We start from the raw sequence: 25,579 nt of genomic DNA on the forward strand, positions 1-25,579 counted from the left end.
TGCCATGTTCAAAGGCAAGTGAATTTTTCTTTATTAAAGGAACATATTTATTTGACTTTTCTTTCCACGTTAACCTTGAAACTATTTAACTTTTCACACTAACACATTTATTAGCAAGGCAAGAGAAACAAATCTTAAAATGGGCCTTTCTTCAAAGATAATGCCAATACTAAAAATCGGCTGACATTTCATTGCTTACAATCTGCTAGGCACTATGCCACATACCTATGCTAAATTATCACATTTAATCCTACTAACAACTCCTATGAGGCAAGTAATTACTATTATTATCCCTGCTTTACAGGCACTGAAAGGTTAAGTAACTCACCCAACATTATAGAGGTAGAACGCTATGCAGATAAAATTCCAGTGTTGAAAGATTTTAACTCCAGATTCCTCTTATTTAGAGGATCAATCTACAAATTATTTCTCCTCCCCAATTTTGTAACCACTTATAGAAAAAGACAGGTATAACACATAAAGCAAATTTATGAAAAATATTATGTATTTTCTGAATTACAAGTAAATTTATATAAGGTTCATTTTATTTAGCAAGCTCATCTTTAATGCTTGTTACAACAATCAGAGTTGCACATAATTTTCCAAGATCTTAACTAGAAAAGAGATCCACTAATATTTAAAAATAAATACTTGTAGAAATTTACAGAATTCCTTCCCTAAGAGACGTAAAACTCATGTTTTCCCTTTGAAGACTTTTGCTTTAAATGTAAATCTTAAACATGGATAAATACTAACATGAAGTGACTAATAGAGAAGGAATTTTTTTTTTTAATCTGCTGTTTTTAAAAAGAGGAAAAGCATGATTTCATGGCTCTGTAAGCGACCTAGCTCTTTGGTTTCAGCTTCAGAACAACAACTTAAGAGAGCCCTTGTCTGGTGTAATAGACAAGCTAATGTGGAAGAAAAAGGGGCTCAGGACCCTAATTTTTTTCTATATCCTTATAAATTTGTAACTAAAACTGAAATTATCATGAAATGTGTCTAAATCTTACAATGTCCTGATCTGCAAAGATTTTAACTATCTGTTGAATACGAACACTTTCTAAGTCACAAGTTATCTTCTCTTAATAGTGATTGCAAGAGTTTTCCTAGGAAGTCGTTTTGAGGGAGTAGAGGGAAAGAAAAGGTAGAATTTAATAAATGAGGCAAGCCTATTACAGTTTAATAAAGTCACAATTTAATTCATCTGAGAAGAAAGATATTACAGTCATTATTCATTGCATTCATGAGAGAGGGAAAGGTAGGATAAAGTGAAATCAAAGAATCAGACAGCCCCATGACACCTAGCCAAAAGTTTAAGTACTAAACCCTCAGAAGACCTGTTAATGAACAAGAAAACCGATTTTCACTTTCATTCTTCAAGCACTCTGGTGGAGGTGTGAATATGCTATAAAGCAGTTCAAAAATCAGAATATAAATAAGAATCAAGATGACTATATAATCCACAGTCTAAATATTTAATAGCTACACAATAAAAATGATTGGAAAAATTCACAAGATTATTATTCACATAAAACACTAGGGAGAAAGAAATCAAATGCCAGTCACAAAGGTTTCCTGAAAGGCAGAAAGTACTTTTAAAAATTCAGGTTAACATGGAACAACTGGCAGCTACAAATAAGTTCTTAAGCTAAAGAACTGTTTGACATACAGTATACTGATAAGGCAATCACCTCTCGAGTCTAGAATTAAAAGCAAATCATTAAAAAGCAAATTAGAAATGGATTTCTCTCCCCAGAAACAATCTTCCAAAATATTCACCTGTAGCTGCCTGATCACAAAATGCCTTACTTCTGCTTTCAAAAATTAAGATACCTCACTGTTTATGCAAATGAAGAAAACGTAATTTAAAATCTTCATGTATGTAACTTATTAACACTCAAAGCCAAACCAACCAAGTGTTATGTATTACTGAAAACAATACATGAAATTAATTTTATCCCGTGGTAAATGCTTACATAAATTGCTAACTTTCTGATTCGAGTATACAGAAAAAGTTATTCAGAAGATACAGCTGTTTCATCTACATTGAAAACGTTCGGTATAACCACCTTCCTCAATGATCTTAGCTACATCTTCTGAGTAACTTGCTGCAGCTTCTCCACCAACATCTGCTGCTTCATCTTGCCCTTATATGTTATAGAGATGGCTTCTTTACTTAAACCTCATGAACCAACCTCTGCAAGCTTCAAACTTTCCTTTGGCAGCTTCCTCACTTCTCTCAGCCTTCATAGAACTGAAGAGAGTTATGGTCCTGCTCTGGATTAGGTTTGGTTTAAGGGAATATTGTGGCTGCTTTTATGTTTTATCGAAACCTTTCAAACTTTCTTCATATCCACAATAAGGATGTTTTACTTATCATTTGTGTGTTCACTGGAACAGCACTTTTAATTTCCTTCAAAAACTTTTTCTTTGCATTCACAACTTGGCTAATTGTTTGAGGCAAGAGGCCTAGCTTTCAGCCTATCTTAGCTTTTGATATGCATTCCTCACTAAGCTTAATTATTTCTAGCTTTTGACTTAAAGTGAAAGACGTGGTATTTCCTTCACTTGAACACTTAAGAGGCCACTGTTGGGTTACTAATTGGCTTAATTTCCATATTGTTGTTTCTCAGAGAACAGGAAAGTCCAAGGAGAGGGAAACAGCAGTTGGACAATGCAGCAGTCAGAAAACACGCAACATTTATTGATTACATTCATGGTCTTACATGAACATAGTTAATGGTACCCCAAAACAATTTTAACAGTAACAGCAAAGATCACTGATCACAGATCACCATAATAGACATAATATTGAAAAAGTTTGAAATACTGTGAGAATCACCAAAATGTGACACAGAGACACAAAGTGAGCACCATGCTGTTGGAAAAATGGCGCCAACAGACTTGCCTGACACAGGGTTGCCACAAATCTATTAACGTATTTTTTAAAATGCATTATCTTTGAAGCATGATAAAATGAGGTATGCCAGTACAATCTCAGAAGGAAAAATGAGGTGACAGAAATAGCTGAAGATAAAATGGCTGAACACTTCCCCAACTTGATGAAAGACATAAATCTACACAACCAAGGAGCTCAATGAAATCCAAATAGAATAAACTCAAAGACATCCACAATGAGACACATTCTAATCAAACCATTGAAAGATAAAGACAGAATCCTGAAAACAGCCACAGTAACAACTTATCACATAACAGAATTTTCATTAAGATTAATAGTTTATTCCTAATCAGAAAACACAGAGGTCAAAAAGAACAGACATTTACAATATTCAGGAAAAAAACTGTCAACCAATAATTTTCTATCTGGCAACATTATCTTTTAAAAATGAAGGAGAAATTTTTAAATTCCTAAATAAACAAAAGCTAAAAAAGTTCATCACTAGTCAGACCTGACTCATAAGAAATGCTAAGAGACAGCCCTTTAGGCTGAAATAAGAAAGTAGAAAGTAACTCAAAGCCATATGAAGACATAAAGAATTCCAATGAAGCTAACTATGTAGGTAAACATATGTATGTTGAGTTCATGACTCCTGTGTTTGCTTCCTATATAATTAAAAATGTATAAATGCATAAAATGCTTATAAATATATATTAATGGGCACAGAATGCATAAAGATGTCATTTGCAACAATAACAAAGATGAGGGAGGTGTGGGCTGTACAATTTTGTATGCTACTGAAGCAAAGTTGGTATCACTTCAAACTAGATTGTTACAAGATTAGGATGTTCACTGTAATCCACATGTAATCACTAAGAAAATAAGTAAAAAGTGTGCAGAGAAAAGAACTCGAGGAAATAAAAAAGGTACATCAAAAAAAAAAAAATCAGAGGGGTGTAAAAAAAAAAACACACAAAGAAGGGCACAATGGAGAAATTGAGGAACATAAAAAGATAACGCAAATAGGAAACAAGTAACAACAGAAGTCCTTTCCTATCAGCAATCCCTGTAAGTGTAAATGGATTAAATTCACCAACTATGTGATATAAATCCTTACAATGGAAAATTCTTTGGCAGTAAAAAACAATGACATACTTGAATGGAGTACCTAAAAACATTATGTTAAATGAAAGAGGCCAGACATGAAAGACTACATATTGTGTGATTCTACTTATATGAAATGTCCAGAATAGGCAAATGTATTTCAGTGGCAAACGATTAGTGGCTGCTAGAGGCAGGGAAAATACAGAATGAAAGCTAAAAGGTAAGGGTTTTATTTTGAGAGTGATGAAAATGCTCTATAATTAGATGGTAGTGATGGGTGTACAACTGTGAATATACTGAAAACCACTGAAGGATACACCTTAAATATGTGAACTGTATGATATGCACATTATATCTTAATAAAGCTGTTTTAATATGTATTTTTTTTTAATGTGGTGGATGGACTAGTGCTTTTGGCATGGTCTAAAAGCTGGTTAAGTATGCAGAATCTCAGGCCCCACCCCACACCTGCCAAAACAGAGCCCAGCTGACTCCTATGCACATTAGAAGTTGGAATGCATTGCTCTAGGGCAACTCTATGTCACAGTGACAAAACAGGCCTGAAAAAATCAAGTGGCTTGCCTAAGCTCACATGGTCAATTCATTTCATGAGCAGACACGTATCATTCTTTGAATCACAGTTGTATGCAAGTTGGTGTCTGCCAATGGGGAGGGCACAAACTATCTTTTTCACTTCTAAGCCCTGAAGCCTGGTACAATGTGCCGTACATGGTTTTCAAATATGTGCTAAATGGTGAAAATGGTTTCATAACAGACCGATTTCCTAAGAAATGGATTACAATTGCCTAAATTAGCTCCATTACCAACATAAGTAAATTTAAAATATCACTATATGCTTACATTTTATCAAATATTTGAAAAGATTATTTTTTGAAAAAGCATACCAAACCAAATCAGAATTGTAACCTGGGTTTTACCAGAATATTTTTTCACTGAGTAAATGGAACATGTATTTTATTAACTCAGGAAATCAGAATGCTTGACACAGAATGATTGCTCCGGTAATGGATTTACCCAACGTGGAGGAAGCTGCTTGTTAGTGGGTCTTAACAACAGACGGTGCAAGAATGTGAGCCTCACAAATAGAAACACAATGACTACATGCGGTTCCAGTCAAGGAGATTATTTCTGACTCCTTCAGGTGGCAGGTAGCCAAAGTATATCTGTGCTGGCTCAATCATGCCCATTATCTTTGGTTTTTACTTCTCCTTAGAACTAGGGAACAGAAAGGAGCAAGCCCTGAAGACACCAAAAACTACTCACTGAGCCAAACTGCTATACTATAACAAAGTACAAGGATTCATGAGATTGAAAAATGGCTCACAATATAATACCCACTGGCGTGTTCTTAAGTTCGAATTCCTGAGCTTGGCCTCAGTAGATGCTGACTCCTAATAGAACTAACCTTTCTGCCCAGATTAAAATGGCCTGGTAATCCAGTATCATAAAAACAGCTTAATCTTGGCTGCTAGCCCAAGTGGTAATTATCTGAAAGAAGTCTGATATATTTAGAAAATCATCAGATCATAAACAGGTTTAAAAAAATGATGTGGGCCAACTGTACGCATATGAACCACAAAGCAAAGTGTCAAAGGACTTATTCAGAACTTCAAGTGAAAGAAAATCTTGCTATCATTTCAAGCAATGTATTATTGGCTTAGAAAGTTATAGCTCAGAGAGGTAAAACATTTTCATAAGACAAAACAACAAACAAACAAAAAAAAAACACAACCTTTTTTCATCTGACCCTCACATTGTTTTTTCTTACAAAGAGTTCTTTAATCAAATATTGATATAGACTTTACCTGGAACAATATCAAAAATATGCTGTGTTTTCACAAAGGCAAAATGTACTGTTCAATGATAGACTGGATTAAGAAAATGTGGCACATATACACCATGGAATACTACGTGGCCATAAAAAAGGATGAGTTCATGTCCTTTGTAGGGACATGGATGAAGCTGGAAACCATCATTCTGAGCAAAGTATCACAAGGACACAAAACCAAACACCGCATGTTCTCACTCATAGGTGGGAACTGAACAATGAGAACACTTGGACACAGGGTGGGGAACATCACACACCAGGGCCTGTCGTGGCGGGGGGGGGAGCCATAGCATTAGGAGATATACCTAATGTAAATGCAAATGCAAGTTAACGGGTACAGCACACCAACATGGCACATGTATACATATATAATGAACCTGCACGTTGTGCACATGTACCCTAGAACTTAAAGTATAATAATAAAAAATAAAATAAAAATAAAAATAAAATGTACTGTTATCCAGGCATACACAGTCAATAAGATTGCTTCATCTAAAGTCACTGTCTGACCAATCCATTGGTTATCATCAAGTAATTGGCCAGTGGTGCCTCTTCTCAAATAACACTAAAAGTTAAAATAAAAACCCTCAGGGGGAAAAAAAAACAAAGAACATGCCCAAAGCTCAATTTCTCTAAGTTTTACTGTCCTAGCTCCATCAATGCCTCTCAGGCTCCTGCTGGAAAGGCCACTGCCACCAACCATACAGTCCTCCCTCTGTAGCAGTGGATTCAACCAATCACAGGCGGAAAATATTCAAAGTATAATCAAAAAAATACAAAAAATACAACAGTAAAAAACAATATAAAAGTTTTTAAATACAGTATAACAACCGTTGACATAGCATTTATATTTTATTAGGAGTTATAAGTAATCTAGAGATGACTTAAAGTATACAGAAAAATGTGCAAAGGTTATATATAAATACTACTCAATTGTACATAAGGGACTTGAGCATCTTTGGATTTTGCTCTCTGTGGATCTACTAGGACCGATCCCTAGCGGATACCATGGGAAAACTATCTTGACTCAACCACTGGCTTCTGAAAACCCGATACAGGCAAGGGGAAAACTACACAATTCCTTAGGTTATCAATATTAGTCTTTAAAAAGTATAAACAAAATGGCAGTCTCAACCTGTTACAGTCTTAACTATGTATCCCAAAAAGTCATGTGCTGTAGCTCTACAGTCAACGTTATAATATTTGGAGATGGGGCCCTGGGAAGTAATTAGGGTTAGATGAGGTCATGAAGCTAGTCCTAATGATGCCATCAGTGGCTGTATAAGAGGAAGAGAGAGAAATTGGTGTCTCTGCCACGTGAGGACACTGCAAGAAGATAGCCATCTCAAGCTAGCAAGGGTCCTCACCAGAAACCAAACCGTGCCAGACCTTGACCTTGAACTTCCAGCCTCCGTAACTGTGAAAAATAAATGGCATGGTATTTTGTTAAAAGCAGCCCAAGTTAAGACACAGCTTATGAAGATAAAAGTTGTACCAGACAAAAGTTGTACAGCAGTCAGGTCACTGAATGTGCTAACAAGAAGTTGCTGAGGACCCAGGCAAGTTTACAGTCAAAATCTGAAAGCACTAAAATTTATGACAGTTGCAAAATGATGACACTGAAGTTGCAACCCTGGCTTTAGGCCTAGTCTGTAAGGGAACTAACTACATAGCAGAAGTTCACTTGCTTTCTCTAAAGTGAAATCTATGTGCTTTGGAGGAAATTAATGATATCCCAAAGCTGACTAAGGAGTTTTCTGGTTCCTTTAAACCTTAAATGACAGTTTATTTCATACAGTAGTATTAAATGACCAGCTAGCCTTACAAAATTATCCAAAGCTCACCACAGCCAAACTGAGCCAACAAAACTCCAATAAGCCAATTTAATTTCAAAAATCTAGCAGCTTCTGCATCCAGAAGAGAAACTGACTTTATCAGCCTATATCTTAAGTCAGTACATTTAAATTTAGATGCAGGATAAAAGACCCCCAACTCTTTAAAGAAGGTTATTTCAATCTGCAGTCAAAGTAGTTGTAAAAGTCTGTTTGGGGTACCAGGTAATAGGCAAAACAAATAGGGCAGAATTAAGGTAGAGAGAATAAAAAATATTCAACTATGTCCATAAAAGTGGATTACCTAGAACAAAATCAACCTAACTACAGTACTGCAGAATAAAATGTGCTGATGAAGTGCTTGCAAAGTTAACAAGTATGGGGAAAACAATAATAACTAATAAATTACTCCACAAGACATATGCTTACAATTCTTATTAAATTCACAATGTCGGCCGGGAGCGGTGGCTCACGACTGTAATCCCAGCACTTTGGGAGGCTGAGGCAGGTGGATCACCTGAGGTCAGGAGCTCAAAACCAGCCTGGCCAACACAGCAAAACCCCATCTCTACTAAAAATACTAAAAAATTAGCCAGGCATGGTGGCAGGCACCTGTAATCTCAGCTGCTTGGGAGCCTGAGGCAGGAGAATTGCTTGAACCCGGGAGAAGAGGGAGACTGCAGTGAGCTGAGATTGCACCATTGCACTCCAGCCTGAGCAACAGAGTGAGACTCAGTCTCAAAAACAAATAAAAATAAAATAAAAAATTTACAATGTCTTCAATATATATTTGCTGAGTAGATAAAATACATACTAATCCATACTGACAGGTTTTCTTTCCTGTTTACATGTGAACTTTGAAATAATTAACTGTCAAGTCAATCAACTCTTTTAAATGAAAACCCTAAAATAGTTTTAGCAAGCCCTAATGGTGTTTTGAAGCTTCTATCATTATACTTCTCAAACCATGCAAACAGGAAACACCATCTTCTAACTATCCCAATGAGAAGTTCTGCTTCTCAACTGGAAGAGAAGCAGCCCAGAATAAAGAATGGCATCAACTCCATGAATTGAAATTAGGGTTTTCTGGGGGAGGGGGAAGATAATTTATGCCAAGTGACAAGACTACTTAATCTCTGAGGAAGAATAATTCAAAGTATTGTCATCGACAAAATATTAGGTACTGAAGGAAAGGAGAAGAGTAGAAAAGAATTAACATTAAAAAGACCTCAAAGAGGACAAAAAAAGATAATGAAGTAAAATTAATAGCACTTGCAATATTGTCAATTATTCCTGGTCACCCAATTAAAGCAATCCACTAGCTTTCTAAGGATAAATTTCAAAGATATGGAAAAAAGGCCTCTGCTTAAAGATTAAGCCAAGTTTGTTCTCACTATAGTCTGAAAGGTTTTTCAGGCCTTCTACAGCATCTATGAGAACACTCAAACTTTTGGCCATAGTATTTAAAGACTGACCGCTCTGTAGGTGTTAACAAACAGCTTAATTCCAATGGTGGATAAGACCTGCATACTAACGGGTTCTGAAACCATTTTCCAGTTCTTCAATCTATTCTACACACTGTAGCCAGACTAAGGATAACATTATTTGCCTACTGCACAGAAGCCTCAAAATGTAATTCCTAACCAAAAAAATCTGAAATTAAGCCTAGTATCCAAGGCCTCTGAAATCTGATTCCATCACACATTTTCTATCCTTACCATATCCCAGCAGAGTTTCATACACTGTAATGTTTATAGTGATCTGAATGGTGTTGCTTCATTGTCTTCCCCATCTTTGTCCAGTACTACTCTTCAATTATCACTGTCAAAGCCATGTGGTCTGAGGCATATTCTGATCCCATTCAAATCAGGTGGAACCTCTCCCTTCTTTAAATGTCTATAACCTATTCTTTGAACTTCTCTTAATCAATTACTGAGTTCTATTTTATGGTGAGTAATTTATGTACACATAGTATGTTCCCTAGTCACATGTATTCTATCATATCATCTTTGTATCTCCCACAGTCCCTAACATGCAGGTTTCTATAAAGATCTGCTGATTGACTAAACAGACACCTCAAAAGATGCTAGAGACAGATATATTTTAAGGGAAAAAAAAAAGTTTATATATGTCACATTTTAAAGTAGAATACCAAATGTTTCAAATCAACTATGTGTTAATTCCCTAAAACTGGCAATGTTTATCCTTTAATCTACATCCACGTATTTTCACTTATTACAATCAGATCCCCAAACTTACCTCAAACAAGCGTAAGTCAGCAGGAACTCTGTCCCCAACAGAAAGGCAAACTGTATCACCTGGAACCAAGTCTCGAGCAAGTGTATGCTCCAATTTTCCTTCACGCACACTGTAACATGAAATAGAAACAACCATGGTTAAAAAAAAAATTCATGCAACTTATCTTAAAAAATTATTTCCAGTAGGCTTGTCTGAGGAAAAGGCAAATATAAGAACCAAGAAAAAGACTGTTTCTAAACAATTAAGATGCCAAGATGACAGAAAATTACTTGAAAAACGAATTACTTGTTCAAATGTAAAATGTGCAAATTGAAGCAACCTTTTGAATCACCTGGGTCTGTTTGATTGTGAATCTCTATACCCAGAACACTGTTTAGCACATACTTGTGTGCACGCACGCGCACACACACACACACACATACACACAATCCGTTAAATATAGCCAGGCACTGTGGCTCACGCCTGTAATTCCAACACTTTGGGAGGCCGAGACAGGTGGATCACGATGTCAGGAGATCAAGACCGTCCTGGCTAACATGGTGAAACCCCACCTCTACTAAAAATACAAAAAATAAGCTGGGCGTGGTGGTGGGCGCCTGTAGTCCCAGCTACGCAGGAGTCTGAGGCAGGAGAATGGCGTGAACCCAGGAGGTGGAGCTTGCAGTGAGCCGAGATTGTGCCACTGCACTCCAGCCTGGGTGACAGAGCCAGGCTATGTCTCAAAAAAAAAATAAAAAATCTGTTAAATACATCCATGTCTCAAGAATCTCAGACTTTAAAGTTTTCAATGGTACAGTTTTGCTACATTAATGAGACCAGGAACTTTTTGTGTCAGATTAATAGTGTCTTCCTTATGTTCAGACAAAGTGAGGATAACAATACATACAGTACTAGTCACATTCAACTTCTATTTTTAAAGGGGCGGAAATCCATACCAAAAAAAGGATCATACCAATGGCATTCTGGTGGCACAAGTTTACTCAATTCTTCAAGAGATTTTTCTGAACGATACTCCTATTCAAACAAAAAAAAGTAGAATTTAATTTTGTTCCTATGAATATATTCCATCTCAATCATTATTTTAAAATTTCCCCCAATTCTCATCTTTTCCTTTACTTGTGCTTATATTCTTACCCAGAAAAGCTTGTCCCTTATTTTAAAATGTTAAATTGTAGAGATCAATTTTGATAATTAAATATTCTCAGTTTTACATTTTAATATTCAATGTACAAACCTAAGGTTATTTAGAAAAAAGATGAAAACTGACTAGTATGTCCAAAGAGTACACAATTTGAGTCATTAAAAGTTTTAAGTTATTGAGCCTTAAAATTTAGATACTCTTATGTTAACTGTCTAATGACCACAAAAGTCAAAGAAAATTAACTGTAAACAACATTTGCTTTAGGGATTTAAGCCCATGCTAACAGCAGTGGTTTACAAAGTAAGTTTGCTTAGAACAAACATGGGATAAACAAGGAATAAGATGTGGCTGGCTCTATATTGACAGACCCAGTTCCCATTCAAACTGTGTATCCAAAAGGGAAAATTCTCAGGAGTTCTAACAATGTGATTTCCAGCCTTCTTCAATCCAGATAACAAATAGCTGAGGGTCAGAAACATCCTTCAACTCACACTACTACTTAGTCCACATTTCCATGAGCAGTCTTGCATCACACATCACTGCTATTTTTGCCTCATGTCTGCAGTAAGCAAAAGAATCTTCTAATCTAAAGTCAAAAGAGGGAGAGGCAAATAGTGGAGGTAGAAACGTTGGGAGTGTTTTGAAATGACTGCAGTGCTAATACCAGTCAAAATGTCCTATCCATCACAAACTTCAAATAGAAAACACAAGGCTATGTAAGACTAACTTAGAACATAATTAGTCTCTACTTAATCTTAGAGTGACAAATATAAGGAAAATCTACAAATGTAAAAATCATAAGACAACACCCCAAACACACGAAGGATATTAAGGAATTTGGAAGTTTACCCCAAAATTCTGTAATATGCTAGAAAATACCCACCAATCCTAGATCCCAGTAATAAATGACATAGATGCTGCCCAATCTTTGCCTATCTCTTCTGGTTTCTTAGCCTCTACTCCCTACAATTATACAGATACCTCTATATCAAAATGATCATTAAACATACCACCTAAAACCTAATAAATGCCTAAAAGTCATTTTTCAAATTTATTGTAAGGTGACATCATTATGACCATTTAAAACAATTAGCTATTTTTATGGCTGGGAAGAAGTACAGTGGTGTGGGAAATGGGGATTACAAAGACACACGGGAAAAAGGGAGAACATAAATATAAAAAGGAATATAAAAAGCACTCTTAAGACACAGGTAATATAGCACAAATACCAAATAATGATAAAGTATTCAGAATTTTTTATACATTTTTGATAAAGAGCTTTTTGATTAAAGCATTATGATAAGTTCAACTGACAATAAATAGGATCTTTTTGGAGAGGATTTTTACTTGTTTATAGACTATTTTGCTAGTTTCACAGGCATATTTGGTGATGGGTCACATGTGTGTAAGAATCAGACCTAGCAATTTGAAAACAGGCTTTTTATAAAGTTTTCATCCTTTTGTGAGGTTTCCATCAAATGTACCTATCATGAAGACATTTAATAGTCTCAGCCGTAGCATTTAATGTATATAACAACACTGTCTTGTGTAAAATTCCATATTGACTTATGTTAAAATCACAGTTTTGTGGTGTGTTTTGAAAGCAGGGGCTTTCTAGTGATCAAAGAGAACAAGGTACTAAGGTCTTCCATATATAGTGATACTATTTGCAGGAATCCTTCTGAAGTAGAGCACTCCACATATCTGACACATTCTTAAAGACACAAGAAGGTCCAGTCATCCAGTGGGTCATACCACTCACTTGGCTGAATGAAGAGCTGCCTTGAATAATGCTTAGCCTGAAATGACCTATGCTAGACTAACCAGCTCCACCTGACCATGGGCAACATTTGTCTAAGCAAGAAGATTCCCCTAAAAGCGGAACCCTGATAGTCTACTAATGGAGCTCACAAACCTGCTGCAAACAATCTGATTCCAACTGGCTTTCCACACTGGGTTACTACAGAACTAGTAACAACTATGTTAGAGATTACCCTGAGAGGCTGGGATAGTGAAAAGAAATACCTACGTAATAAATCATAGATGTAAGAACAACCATAGTTACTCAACGAATAGGCTTCAGATTCAAAACAGCATGAACTTCAGGCTTATACAACAGTATTACATTTTTCCCTAAGCTAGAATAATTCTATTCTTGTTAACCATGTTTTAGCTAAAAAGGAAATCTGCTGATATTGTGAAACACTGTTCTAAAATCTACAGAAGCTTCAGATATTTAAATAAACATAAAAAAGCCTACATTTCTGTTTATGTCTGTACTTATTAAAAGAAATCTTGACATTATCTCCACATTATTCATAGTAATTTTTAAAAGGGGGTGCTTTACAAACGTTTTATTTACTGTTTCAATTACTTTGATCCAGATCACAACACCCCTTTTGTGGAGGAATGATAAATTGTTTTAAAGGGAGGGGAGAGGAGGTCATGCCAACGATGAGTAGAACCATTTTAATTCCCCAAAAAAGACTCAAAAATAAAATAAGGTTAGGCAATAAATTCGGCACACAAGTATAGCATTTGGCTAAGGGAATCAGTCACAGAAACCTGTGGAATTTTCTTCAAATGGTACATGATAGATCGACCTTTTAATTCTACACTTTTTTGTTTCATCTAGACTTAGCTCTAGTAGGTATCAAAACATAACAGTGTTATAAAACTATAAACTCTGGTCTAATTTTTTAATTGAAAAAATAAAAAAGCTTACTGCTGGATTTTATTTCTATTACTATGCTTTTTGTTTCCATCTGCTTCAGTTATCCTTAACATTATCAAATAAAAAACTAGATTTTCTTCATCTTACTACCTAAATGAAAGCAGTGCCTTAGTCCCACCACAAGCTTCCCTGAAGAGTTGTCTGTATCTGAAATTATTTCGAAAACAAAGAATAAGTTGTTCTGATGGGCATTACAACCCCCCAATAGCAGTAGGTTTTACCACAAGACACCTTGATTTTTAAGCAATTAACACACCATTTTCATGTTGGCAAAATAGAGTACTTACCTGAACAAAGGCAACTGTAACAACGATAAGTATTGCCTAAACAAAAGAAACAGGCTTTTAAATCAGACATTAACTTGAGAAGTAACTGTTAACTGTTATTTTATTTCTCTATCTGCAGTCCCACAACAACAGATTTTAAACACTGAGATCAGCTGGAGAAAAAATCACTTTACCTTAAGGCCTGTGGGGGAAGCAGCCAACAGTTTACAGTGGCTTGCCATTACCAGGGCAGCTTCTCTAACTTTTTGATCTCAGGGCCCTTTTATGCTCTCACAAATTGAGGACTAGCTTTTGTTTAAGTGGGTTATATATACTGATATTTACCATATTAAATTTTTTCAAATAGTTTTCATTTCTACTTAACTTATCTAAAAAAATTTAAACCTCATTACATGTTAACACAAATAACTTTATGAAAAATAAATTTTCCAAAAAAAATTGTGAGAAAAACAGCAGTGTTTTAGAGAAAGCTAGTATTCCATCTACTATAACATACTGTTCGGGCTAAGGTGTATGAAGAAAATCCAGCCTCATACAGATAAGGTGGAAAAGGGAGGGGCATTTTTTATTTTTTATTTTTTTTAGGGAGGAGCATATTTTTTTGTTTGTTTGTTTTTGTTTTTGAGACAGAGTCTTCAGCTGTCGCCCAGGCTGCAGTGCAGTGGCATGATCTCAGCTCACTGCAAGCTCTGCCTTCTGGGTTCACGCCATTCTCCTGCCTCAGCCTCCCGAGGAGCTGGGACTACAGGTGCCCGCCACCAGGCCCGGCTAATTTTTTTTTGTATGTTTAGTAGAGACGGGGTTTCACTGTGTTACCCAGGATGGTCTCAATCTCCCGACCTCATGATCTGCCTGCCTCGGCCTCCCAAAGTGCTGGGATTACAGGCATGAGCCACCGCGCCCAGCCTAGGGAGGAGTATTTTAACAGATTTTTCAGAAGATTGTGGATATTCTTCTTAGCTACTACACCAAAACTCAACAAGTGCTAGTTACTTAAAGGTAATCTACAATGTAGAATATAAAACTGTATGGATGAACTTTTCATAATCTATTATATCGAAATCCATTGACCTATCCTGCATTTGAACGGATCTTTTACCATTTCAGATTTTGTAACATCACGCATTGGTCTTCTGGGAAATACTGGTTCACTTGGTTATTCATATCTTTCCCAAGATTCCCCAAATGTTTCCCAAGATTACCACATTTCTTAACAATTTTTTTTTAAAAACACACATTTGTTGAAATCACTACTGATCTCAATTGGAATAAAGTCTTAAATACTGGGATACTATCCAGCCCATAGGAGTGCATACAAATTTTCCAAAACTCAGTAATTATTGCTTGAAAATCTGAATTTTATCATTAGCAACAAATTCTGCCAGTTGCCTTTCCTTGGTCTGATTCGCTCATTTAACTCACTTTCAAAAATAAGAATCTGCTGGTTACCCAAGTCCTAACACCCATAGTTTGTCTATGAGTGAGTCTCTCAAGTACACGGCTAGTTTGCCTCACAATAATCACCCTTCCTTAAGACAACCATTGTATTTTAATATACAAAAGAGTTTCATGCATATTTCTCATTTCATTACACAAATTACTACGAAGGTATGTACTCAAGGGTCCAGATTTAATAAAATTAATTTTTACTGCTTTATCAAGAACACTCTTAAGAGAAACATGAAAGAAAACAAGGACTGTTAACAAAGTTTGGTGCTATTACTTTGATTTGTGCTAAGGCCCTAACAATTTCACCCACCATTGTTTTCGTGCCATTAATGCCAAAAGTCTATAATTAAAAGACAAATAATGTTCTAGTATTATTAAAATGGTTGCGACCACACACACCCCTTGAACAGGTCTCAGGGATTTCTGGGAGACTGCAAGCAAAATAGTTCAAGAGGTGCGACTCTACAATAATAGCTACAGTGTTCTTAAGCATAACATCGTGCTTTTACTTGCTACAAATTTTTTATATAACAATGATAGGGGGCAAAAAGGAAAAAGATGAGAAAATAGTTCAATGAAAGCTAGAATAACCTAGCTAGAAAGAATAAAATCATCTATAGTATACGTATGCAGTAAATACACCATGCACTGTAAGTTTAATTCCACATGTCAGGCTTTAGTTCACAACTAGTCAAAATATATTCTCAACAGCAAAGTGAAAGAAATTTAAAATTTAATCAGATAATTATAAAATTTCGTATCTGTGAAAATTATCAGATTGCTAAAGAATTTTCATGTGTGCTAGTCACAGACTTTTGAACATTACTCAAAATTATTGTAACTATAATAAAAGCAGAAGTTAAGCCAGTTGCTCACACCTGTAATTTTGACACTCTGGGGAGGCCAAGATGGGAGGATCACTTGAGGCCAGGAGTTTGAGACCAGCCTGGGCAACACAGCAAGACCCTGTCTTTACAAAAATTTTGTAAAATTGGTGGGGGTGTTAGCATACACCTGTAGTCCCAACTACTCAGGATGCTGAGGCAGAAGATAGCTTGAGCCCAGGAGTTTGGGGCTGCAATGAGTCATGACTATACCACTGCACTCCAGCCTGGGCAATAGAACAAGAAACTGTCTCAACAAAAAGAATAAAATTAAAGCAGAATTTGGACACTGAAAAAATCTGAGAGCATTTCTCAATTTATTTTCCAAAATAAAAACCAATCCCAATTTATACACTTACTCAACAGATCAAAAATAGGTAATTTTTTTCTTACCACAGTGATACTGACGGCATCATCAAACTGATGCATTAAAACACTGATGACTGCAGAAGCCAGAAGCAGCATAATAAGGGGATTTTTAAACTGAAAGTAAAAACAAACAGCAATTCAACACAGTTTTGTACATGACAGTTCGCTCAGCAAAGGCTTTAAAAAAAAGAAAAAGAAAAAAAACCGTAAGAGTATGACTGGAAAATTACAAAAGTCTATACTTGGTTTATTTTATGTATCTCTTCGATTAACAAAAAAAAAAAAGTTTATACTTAACTATGTTTAAAAGCTTTGTAACAGTTCCTTTTCAGAAAAAAAAAAAGAAAATTAAATAGCAATACTTAAAACTAAGAATTAACCAATTCCTTATAGTATACAGCAATTTTTGGTATATTAATTTAATAAATACAGCTGTTCTGAATTTCTACTGAGGCTAGAAAAAGCAGAAGATGATATTTAAGCTAAAAATTTAGGTTAAATACTGAACAGAACACTGAGATTCAAACATTTCTCAAGTAAGTACATTGGTATAGATTACAATTCTGTGGCTGACTCACATATCACAGAAAAATTTCCTCCTCTCCACAAAAGAAACTGAAGATTTTCCTCAAGGCTAGCTTTCCTGGTTTCTAGCTACCAGAGAAAATCATATCTAAAGAAAAGGATTATAGCATCAACCTGATCAGAAAGCATTTAAATGACCTCACACCAGAGTCAACCCCAAATTCTTCCAGTTGGACATTCTATTCTTTGAAGCTCTGATGTTAGAATCTCTTCCTCTGCTAAAGTGTTACATCACTGTCAAAGTTGCGAAGTAACTGACTAGGCTACAAAGAATCCGCCCCACCAGAAAGCCCCAGCCCTTAGATACCATAGCTCTGAGGTTACATGCCACCACCTCCAAAGTCCCTTTATGGTTCCATTCCCTGGAACAAGTCCCAATCCATGTCACATCAGAATCCTATAAGAAACTTTTAACAATACCAATGCCCAGATTCACACCAAATTAATTAAATCAAAATCTTAAGCATAAGGCCCAGGCTTTAGCATTTTTTAACCCTCCCCAAGTGATTCTAATGAGGATTTTTAAAAAATAGTAATAAGTTAAACCGCCCTAACAAAACAACACTACAACTGCAATATGGTTCAGGGCTAACCAACCAGAAACCTGACTGAGTCAGAGTACCTAGGTTTGAATCCAGCTGCTGGCACCTGTGTGTCACCTTAATCTTTTTAAGCTCCAGATTCTTCATCTGGTAAAACAGAGCATTATACCAAAGAACTGTTAAAAGGATTAACTAAGAATGTACATTAAAACACCATGTAAACTAAAAAACGTTCTTAAAAATGTTAGCTATTAACACCACACTTTGAGGGCAAGCCCCATGATCTTTTTTATTTTCCCCTGAAAAAGCTGTGCCACATTACTAAGCACACCACTTGATAGATGGCAGGCTGCAGAGGAGGAAAGAGTCACCCAGTGCTTTATGATTACGATGACTATTGACTGTTATTTGTTTGGTTGTGCTTAACTACATTACAAGCACTATTTAATTCTCACAGGCATCCCAAGGGGCAGGTGCTCCAGCTTTGATAACAGGATCAAGAAAGTAAAACATTAAATCATACTGCCTAGGGATAAGTCAAATCATTACAATTTATAAATCCAGAGTAAACTATGTCAATACTTTCTGAAGTCTTGGTAATGCGGGAATGTGGTAACTGTGAAAATACAAAGACACATACAAATAATATTCCATAAAAATAAGACAGATACACACGAGGTTCATCTAACCTTTAAAATTCCAGTGTTGCTACTTTAGACAAACTCATTTGCAAAATTAAGCCTGGCAAATTTAAGTTCATTAGCAGAAAAGGCACTTTAGAAAAGAAAAGTTACACACAGATCTTTTTAGAAAGACTGCAGGTTAAAAGGCACAGACATTTACTAAAAAGAAATTTTTAGCAAAAAATGTTTGTTTAGCAAACCAACCCAATTACTTCAAAACTAATCCTAGTAACCTGTAACTTTTTACATTAACACAATCATTATCAAGACAAAAGCTGCCTAGAATAAGTCTTTCCTAAAAATTGGGATGAAAAAATATAAATATCATCTACTGAGAGCTAACTATCTCCTGTAAGGTTACCATCACCATTTTATAGATAAGGATCAGAGGATAATAAAGACCATACAACTGATAAGAAATGAAGGTGTAATTTGTACCCAGGTAGCTTGAGTTTCACTTACCTAACTTACTTTTTACTAGTTTTCTGAGCTGGTCATGATTACCCTAAAAAATATTGCCATTCCTGGCGTAAACCTGGGAGGCGGAGCTTGCAGTGAGCTGAGATCCGGCCACTGCACTCCAGCCCGGGCGACAGAGCGAGACTCCGTCTCAAAAAAAAAAAAAAAAAAATATATATATATATATAGCCATTCCTATCATTTAAATAGTGTAGGTTTCATATCAGCAAGGACACTACTGTCAATAGTATTATCTTTGTGTAATATATCCATATGGAAAATGTTGTCTTTAAGATTTGCATACTAAAAATACAGGAATTCCCAACCTAACAGTAAGACCCAAAAAATGAAAAATTTTAGGTAAAAAAATCTAAAAATTATTTCCTTTCTCCACAAACAATATCACCAAAGTAAGCAACTAAATAACAGAAGTCCATGTATTAATAAATTACACAGTAGAAGAGGAAGTAAAAGTATCTCACCTGAGAAATATACTTCTTCCACAGTGGCTCATCTTCACTAATATCAAACTCATTCCAGCCATGAAAGGCTCGCCTATGACTAACTTCGCATTTGTTTAGACCATTCTGAAGATCAGCCTGTTAGAGTTTATATATGAAAGTTACTGAAAATGTTAGCACAGAAAAGAAAAACACAAAAAAGCACATAACATAAAGTATGGTCATATTTATAGAAACTACAACAGTCAAAACTAGTCTATTATGAGAGCAACCTATCAGTGGTTGCCTGGGGCCCTGGGGCCAGAACGGATACATAGAGAGGGAGGGATTAATTACAAAGGGTCATGGGGGAGCTTTCTGGAGTGATAAAGATGTTCTATCTTAATGGTGGTGGTGATTACATTTGTCAAAATGCAAACTGTACACTTTAAAAAAGTACATTGTAGCCGGGCGCGGTGGCTCAAGCCTGTAATCCCAGCACTTTGGGAGGCTGAGACGGGCGGATCACAAGGTCAGGAGATCGAGACCATCCTGGCTAACACGGTGAAACCCCGTCTCTACTAAAAAATACAAAAAACTAGCCGGGCGAGGTGGCGGGCGCCTGTGGTCCCAGCTACTCTGGAGGCTGAGACAGGAGAATGGCGTAAACTCGGGAGGCGGAGCGTGCAGTGAGCTGAGATCCGGCCACTGCACTCCAGCCTGGGCACAGAGCCAGACTCAGTCTCAAAAAAAAAAAAAAAAAAAAAAAAGTACATTGTATTTTATGTAAATTATATCTCAACAAAATTGATGATTTTAAAAAAAATGTAAACAAAAAGGCAGAGTTTACCAAACCAAATTTAGGGAGAAAAATAAACAACACAACCAGCCACAAGACTTAGAGAAAGCTTAACAGTACATTTTAATTAGCTTTTTCCTTTTCATTGTTGTTCAGCTGTTTTCTAAAATTAGTTTCTCCAAAAGAACGTTCAAGGGGCCATAAATGCCTTCCTTGTTCTCTGGGCCTATCAAAACCCTGGGGTTGGTATTAATTTTTACTTTTGGACTGTGTAATTATTTCATGCTGAAATTTGTGCTTCCTAAATTACTCAAAAGTAAGGAAGTTAAGATGGACTTCTTCTTGGAACAGTTTATGTTCTATAAACACTACCTACATCCTTCAGTTATTCTCTCTCATGATTTAGTATTCTAACTATTAAAGAATAAAATTATCTGTACCCCCAAAATAGTTGCCCTGACCAAATGGTTATTATAACACAGTCCAATAATGGAGCCCTTCAAAACAAACATATTACAAATAAGTGGTTTTAAAGCAGAGTATAAATACAATAACAACAACAACAACAAAACTAAAAAAGGATACTCATTTTTTAATGCTATCACTAAAATATGCGACTGTTGAAGGAAAAATAAAAAATATTATCTTTTTTATGTTTCAATAGATACTACTTTTGAAAACCAGAAAGAGCCTATATAAGCAATTATAGATTATTTGCAATTCTAAACCTATACTTAGTTTTTACTTTACCTTAGAAAACCCTTATCAAAAAAAAGATAAACTCCTACCACTACTTACGTTAATTATTTTCCTAATCCAACAAATCCTTACACAGCACTAATATAGTTCCTAGAAATGCTATTATGTTCTAGAGCTGCACTGTCCAATCAGGTAGCCACTAAGCCACCTGTAGCTATTTAAATTTAAATTAAATTAACGTCAGTTTCTCCACCACACTAGCCACATTTCAAGTCATAAAGTCATGTTTAATTCTGTCATGTTTAACCCCATGTCAAGCTCAACAGTCCTATTCAACTTGTGGCTACTATGCTGAACGGCACAGAACAGAATATTTCTATCACTGAAGAAAATTAACTTAGACAGCACTGATTTATAGAATCTAAGTGACTGACTTTATACCATCTAGTCCCTTCCTCCCCACTAATCACTTACTTGGAGAATGCTTGCAACTTCGCTCACTGGTAATTCACTTGCTTTTTTTGATGTCAATACAGGAATCATTGTCTCATTTTCACCATTAGGTATTTTTTGAAAACGTGCAACCTAGGAAGTAAAACCAAAGAAAAAATATTCGAATACAGCAAACAAGTGTAATGCAGTCTAGAGTAATAAAAATCCCAAAGTTCACAGCAACTAATTTTCCAGTTAGAAAAACATTTCAGACTAATTATGTTTCTAGTCCTAATAGGAAAGACAATTTTATACTAACCACAGGCTACTTCTCAAGAAAATACATTTCAAAAACTAAGCCATCAGTGTCCAGCTAGAACACAAAATTATCACATTGAATGAAAAACATACTATTTCTCCACCAACATAAGAGTAAAAAGTAAAACAGATGTCCTGTCTAGCAGATCCTGATGATTACAAATAATCATAATCCTCTAAACTCATTATGTTTAACATGCAAGACAAAGTACAGCTAAGCGTTCTCCATTTCAACTACTCCTCTTAGTCAGCTCATAGCTGATGTACCCAGGAAAGACAACTGGCTACTCTTCCAACACATCACGACAACAAGTCAGACTTTAAGAGCTACTCACAAACTAGGAGAAAAACAAGAAGTAAAAGAGACCAGATAAGCAAAGGATGCACAGGTTAGTGAAGGGGGCTGGAGGGAAGGGTGGGGAAAGCTGTGAACAAGCATAGTTACGAGATAGTAGTAATCAAGGTACCTACTTGATGCAGCTTCGTAAGTAAATACCTGTATCTACAAAAAACGGTTTAACACAATTCTAGAAATAAATCCTCAATACAGATTTGCTTTGGGTCCTAAGCTGAGATTCTTTACAGACAAAAAGTTTTGAGTGAAAATAGGAGGAGGACAAAAATTGCCCACTATTGAAACTTAATAGACGAAAACACTTGAATTGCCACACATCCACTCGATTAAAATAATACGAAAACTAAAACGATCATCTTACTGCCAAGATACAAGTTTTTAAGCTTTCAGGTAAGATCTTTTCAACCTTGGATAATTAACATTTTTAGGATAAAATATTTCCCTAAAACTTTTAAAGCAGTATCTTTAAGCAAATGAAATCAAAGAAGATTCTACTACATTAGAGTGTCATTACAGAGGCCTGCATGGATTACTCCAAAAAATGGTAAATTGCTGAGGAAAAAAATCTTCTCTCAGTATGACTGAGTTTCTGGAACAATCAAATTCAGGTTTTCTAATCTTATTTATGTAAAAGGTACAGTTGGATGTTTCAATACTTTAAAACAAACAGCAGTAGTATTTTTCAACTTTTAATGAGGAGATATCGGTGAATAAATATGAGGAAACTAGAGACAGATTACCTTTCTTTACTGCAAATTACTGAAATTATTTTATAGCATAATATTTTTACATAATTAAGAAATGTAAAAACTTAGAGGAAAGATTAGGAATTTTACAAAAGCCACACACAGGTTTTAGAGACACTGAAATGCCCGTATTTCAAATCTATAAAACAAACTAGGACAGGGGAAAGACTTCACTAAACCATTCCTAAGTAAAACATTGGAGAAGATTCCCCCCAAAATGATTTAAATCTTAAAACAATGAGAATTGAAATAGCTGACATGGTTATTTTATCTTGTGAGATCATAAAGCAAAATTAAGAAGAATCAAGTATATTTACACTGCCTGCAGTGACAAAGAGATCAATAAAATCTCTTATTTCTAAGATTTCCCAAACCTTAGCTTCTTCATACATAACCTGGGGATAATATTGCCAAACAGAGATGTTTGAGGATTAAATACACTAACACAGCATTTGACTTACCACTAGTAAGAGCTCAAATGACAGCTATTAATACCTTTGTTCCAACAAGGTCAATAAAGACTAAACAAGGTGAGTAAAGTCAGTTCATGATAATTCCCTATTAATGTTTACTTTTCTATCAATAATATATTGGAAACTGCTAACTCTAGTAGCCAGTATGCAATATGACAGCCTTACTCATAAAATGTTTCTCAAGTAATCCTTTGGTAGTTGGTACATAGATAGGGTCTACATTTGAACACACTTTACATAAAACCCTTCGGGGACATTCCATGGGCTCAAAGTAGCTGTAAATCTGCAGAGTAGGAAATTGTATTATTTCATATAATAAACAATAAAACACTAAAGGGGCATCATACTCTTTAAATACATAAAGGACTGCTCTGAGATGCTCTCCATCTGCAACCACACTTACCTCAAGTGTATTCACAAGTGGAGAAGTACTAAGCAACAGAAAAGAAAGATGGTAAAGTCCACCCCAGAATGCCAGGCCATATTTAACTTTGTCATTCCACATGAGTACTGCGTGGAGTAGAAGGTAGCAGAAACTCATTTCAGGAATACAAGGAGATGAAGAGCAATAAGGTATGTAGGTGTTTCAATGAAGAACATGGAAGCTGCCCATTTGGAGAGAACTGTTCCAAGTCTGCCTACCCTGATGGTGGTACAAAGGAGCCAGAGACAGAAAATGGGAACATAAACAGATACAGGGCCCAAGGAAGGAACCAACTCTGGGAGCTCACTGAGGAAACAGAACAGCAACCCCTTTGGCAACAGTGAACAAGAGTCTTTCATCTTTAAGCTAGGTGAGACGCTGCTTAAGCTCTGTCTGCAGGTGGGGATGATGACCCGACAGTCTCTGACGATGAATGCAGCTTGTTTCATGATAAGCTAGATGATTTTTACAATTTGAATATACAGCAACTTTGCATGGCGTGTGAACTGGTCTGCTGAGACTCAGATGGTGGCTGTACCCTGTAGTAGTATAGCAGTTGCCTATTTCTCTCCTAGGCAGGCCTAATCAACTCCAGGTGCAGTCATCATAATTTTTACCCAGAGCTGGTTTTCTTCATCCCTCACCATTCCCCAAGGAATATACTGTTTTCTCTATTTTAAAAAGTTAAAAAGGCTGGGCGCGGTGGCTCATGCCTGTAATCCCAGCACTTTGGGAGGCCAAGGTGGGCAGATCACGAGGTCAGGAGATCGAGACCATCCTGGCTAACACAGTGAAACCCCCGTCTCTACTAAAAATACAAAAAATTAGCCAGGCGTGGTGGCGGGTGCCTGTAGTCCCAGCTACTCGGGAAGCTGAGGCAGGAGAATGGCGTGAACCCGGGAGGCAGAGCTTGCAGTGAGCCAAGATCGCGCCACTGCACTCCAGCCTGGACAACAGAGCGAGACTCCACCTCAAAAAAAAAAAAAAAAAGTTAAAAAAAACCTAGTTTTCTTGTAAAATGAATTTAACTACCAGTTAATATACGTAGGTTTATTGTTTTACCTGTTTTCAACCAGATTCACATAGTACTTATATAGCGTTTATGAACTTTCCATATTCATTTTTAGGACACCAGGTACAAAACTAAAAGCACTGGTCCTGCTCTGGGGTCCAAGAATAGAGGTGAAGGGTAAAAGAATCTGATGTGGCAAGCAGACTTCTGCTACAGACTGAAGAGGTGGGTCCTTGAGATTTCCAGTGAAATCTGTACATCTGTGTTTATATATTTGTTTTCTACCAACATGGTATAATTCCTATTATGTGTACTTGTTCACTGGTTTCATTGCACACAAGAATACTACTGGGCAACCAAAACCAGGTACAAATGTGTTGAGATGTTTAATGTGTTTCACATGATAGGAAAACTGTGAAAGAACACATATAAAGATTGCATGCATTAAATACACAGAGTTGGAAGGTGACGCCCAAGGGTTGACAGACCCGGTGTGTGAGTGTGTGTGTGAGTGATAAGGTTCTCATCCCTGCATACATGTGACATTCCTAGCCTTAGTGGCAAAACTTTAATAGTTTGAGTCTAGTATGGCAGATACATTTTAAAGGATAAAGCAGTATATTGGTAGTTATTACTATACAGCTGTGCTACTTTTGTCTACATATTTATAGAAATGAGGATTAGCCAGAGCAGTTAAAACAATCTGGTTATCCCATATAACACATACTGGGCCTTGGATATACTATTTTATTTAATGTTTTAGTATCACCTAGGCTCTCCAGTCCAAGTACTCTCTGAAAAC

At 36.1% G+C, this 25,579-nt stretch overlaps 1 protein-coding gene across 6 annotated transcripts in view; it reads right to left on the bottom strand.

Annotated features, from left to right (window-relative positions):
- Window positions 1-25,579, bottom strand: part of ATP2C1 (ATPase secretory pathway Ca2+ transporting 1) — a 164,755-nt gene that overhangs the window by 65,735 nt on the left and 73,441 nt on the right. For all 6 annotated transcript variants that reach the window (XM_017955901.2, XM_017955903.2, XM_017955904.2 and 3 more), the window contains 6 exons: window positions 21,492-21,602; window positions 19,562-19,678; window positions 16,835-16,924; window positions 14,109-14,144; window positions 10,899-10,960; window positions 9,947-10,055 (listed from right to left, as the gene is read on the bottom strand). In XM_017955901.2, the coding sequence (XP_017811390.1) occupies window positions 9,947-10,055; window positions 10,899-10,960; window positions 14,109-14,144; window positions 16,835-16,924; window positions 19,562-19,678; window positions 21,492-21,602 (525 nt within the window). The remainder of the gene's footprint in view (window positions 1-9,946; window positions 10,056-10,898; window positions 10,961-14,108; window positions 14,145-16,834; window positions 16,925-19,561; window positions 19,679-21,491; window positions 21,603-25,579) is intronic.

The sequence above is a fragment of the Papio anubis genome, chromosome 2, assembly GCF_008728515.1.
Source record: "Papio anubis isolate 15944 chromosome 2, Panubis1.0, whole genome shotgun sequence".
Classification (NCBI taxonomy): Eukaryota; Metazoa; Chordata; class Mammalia; order Primates; family Cercopithecidae; genus Papio; species Papio anubis.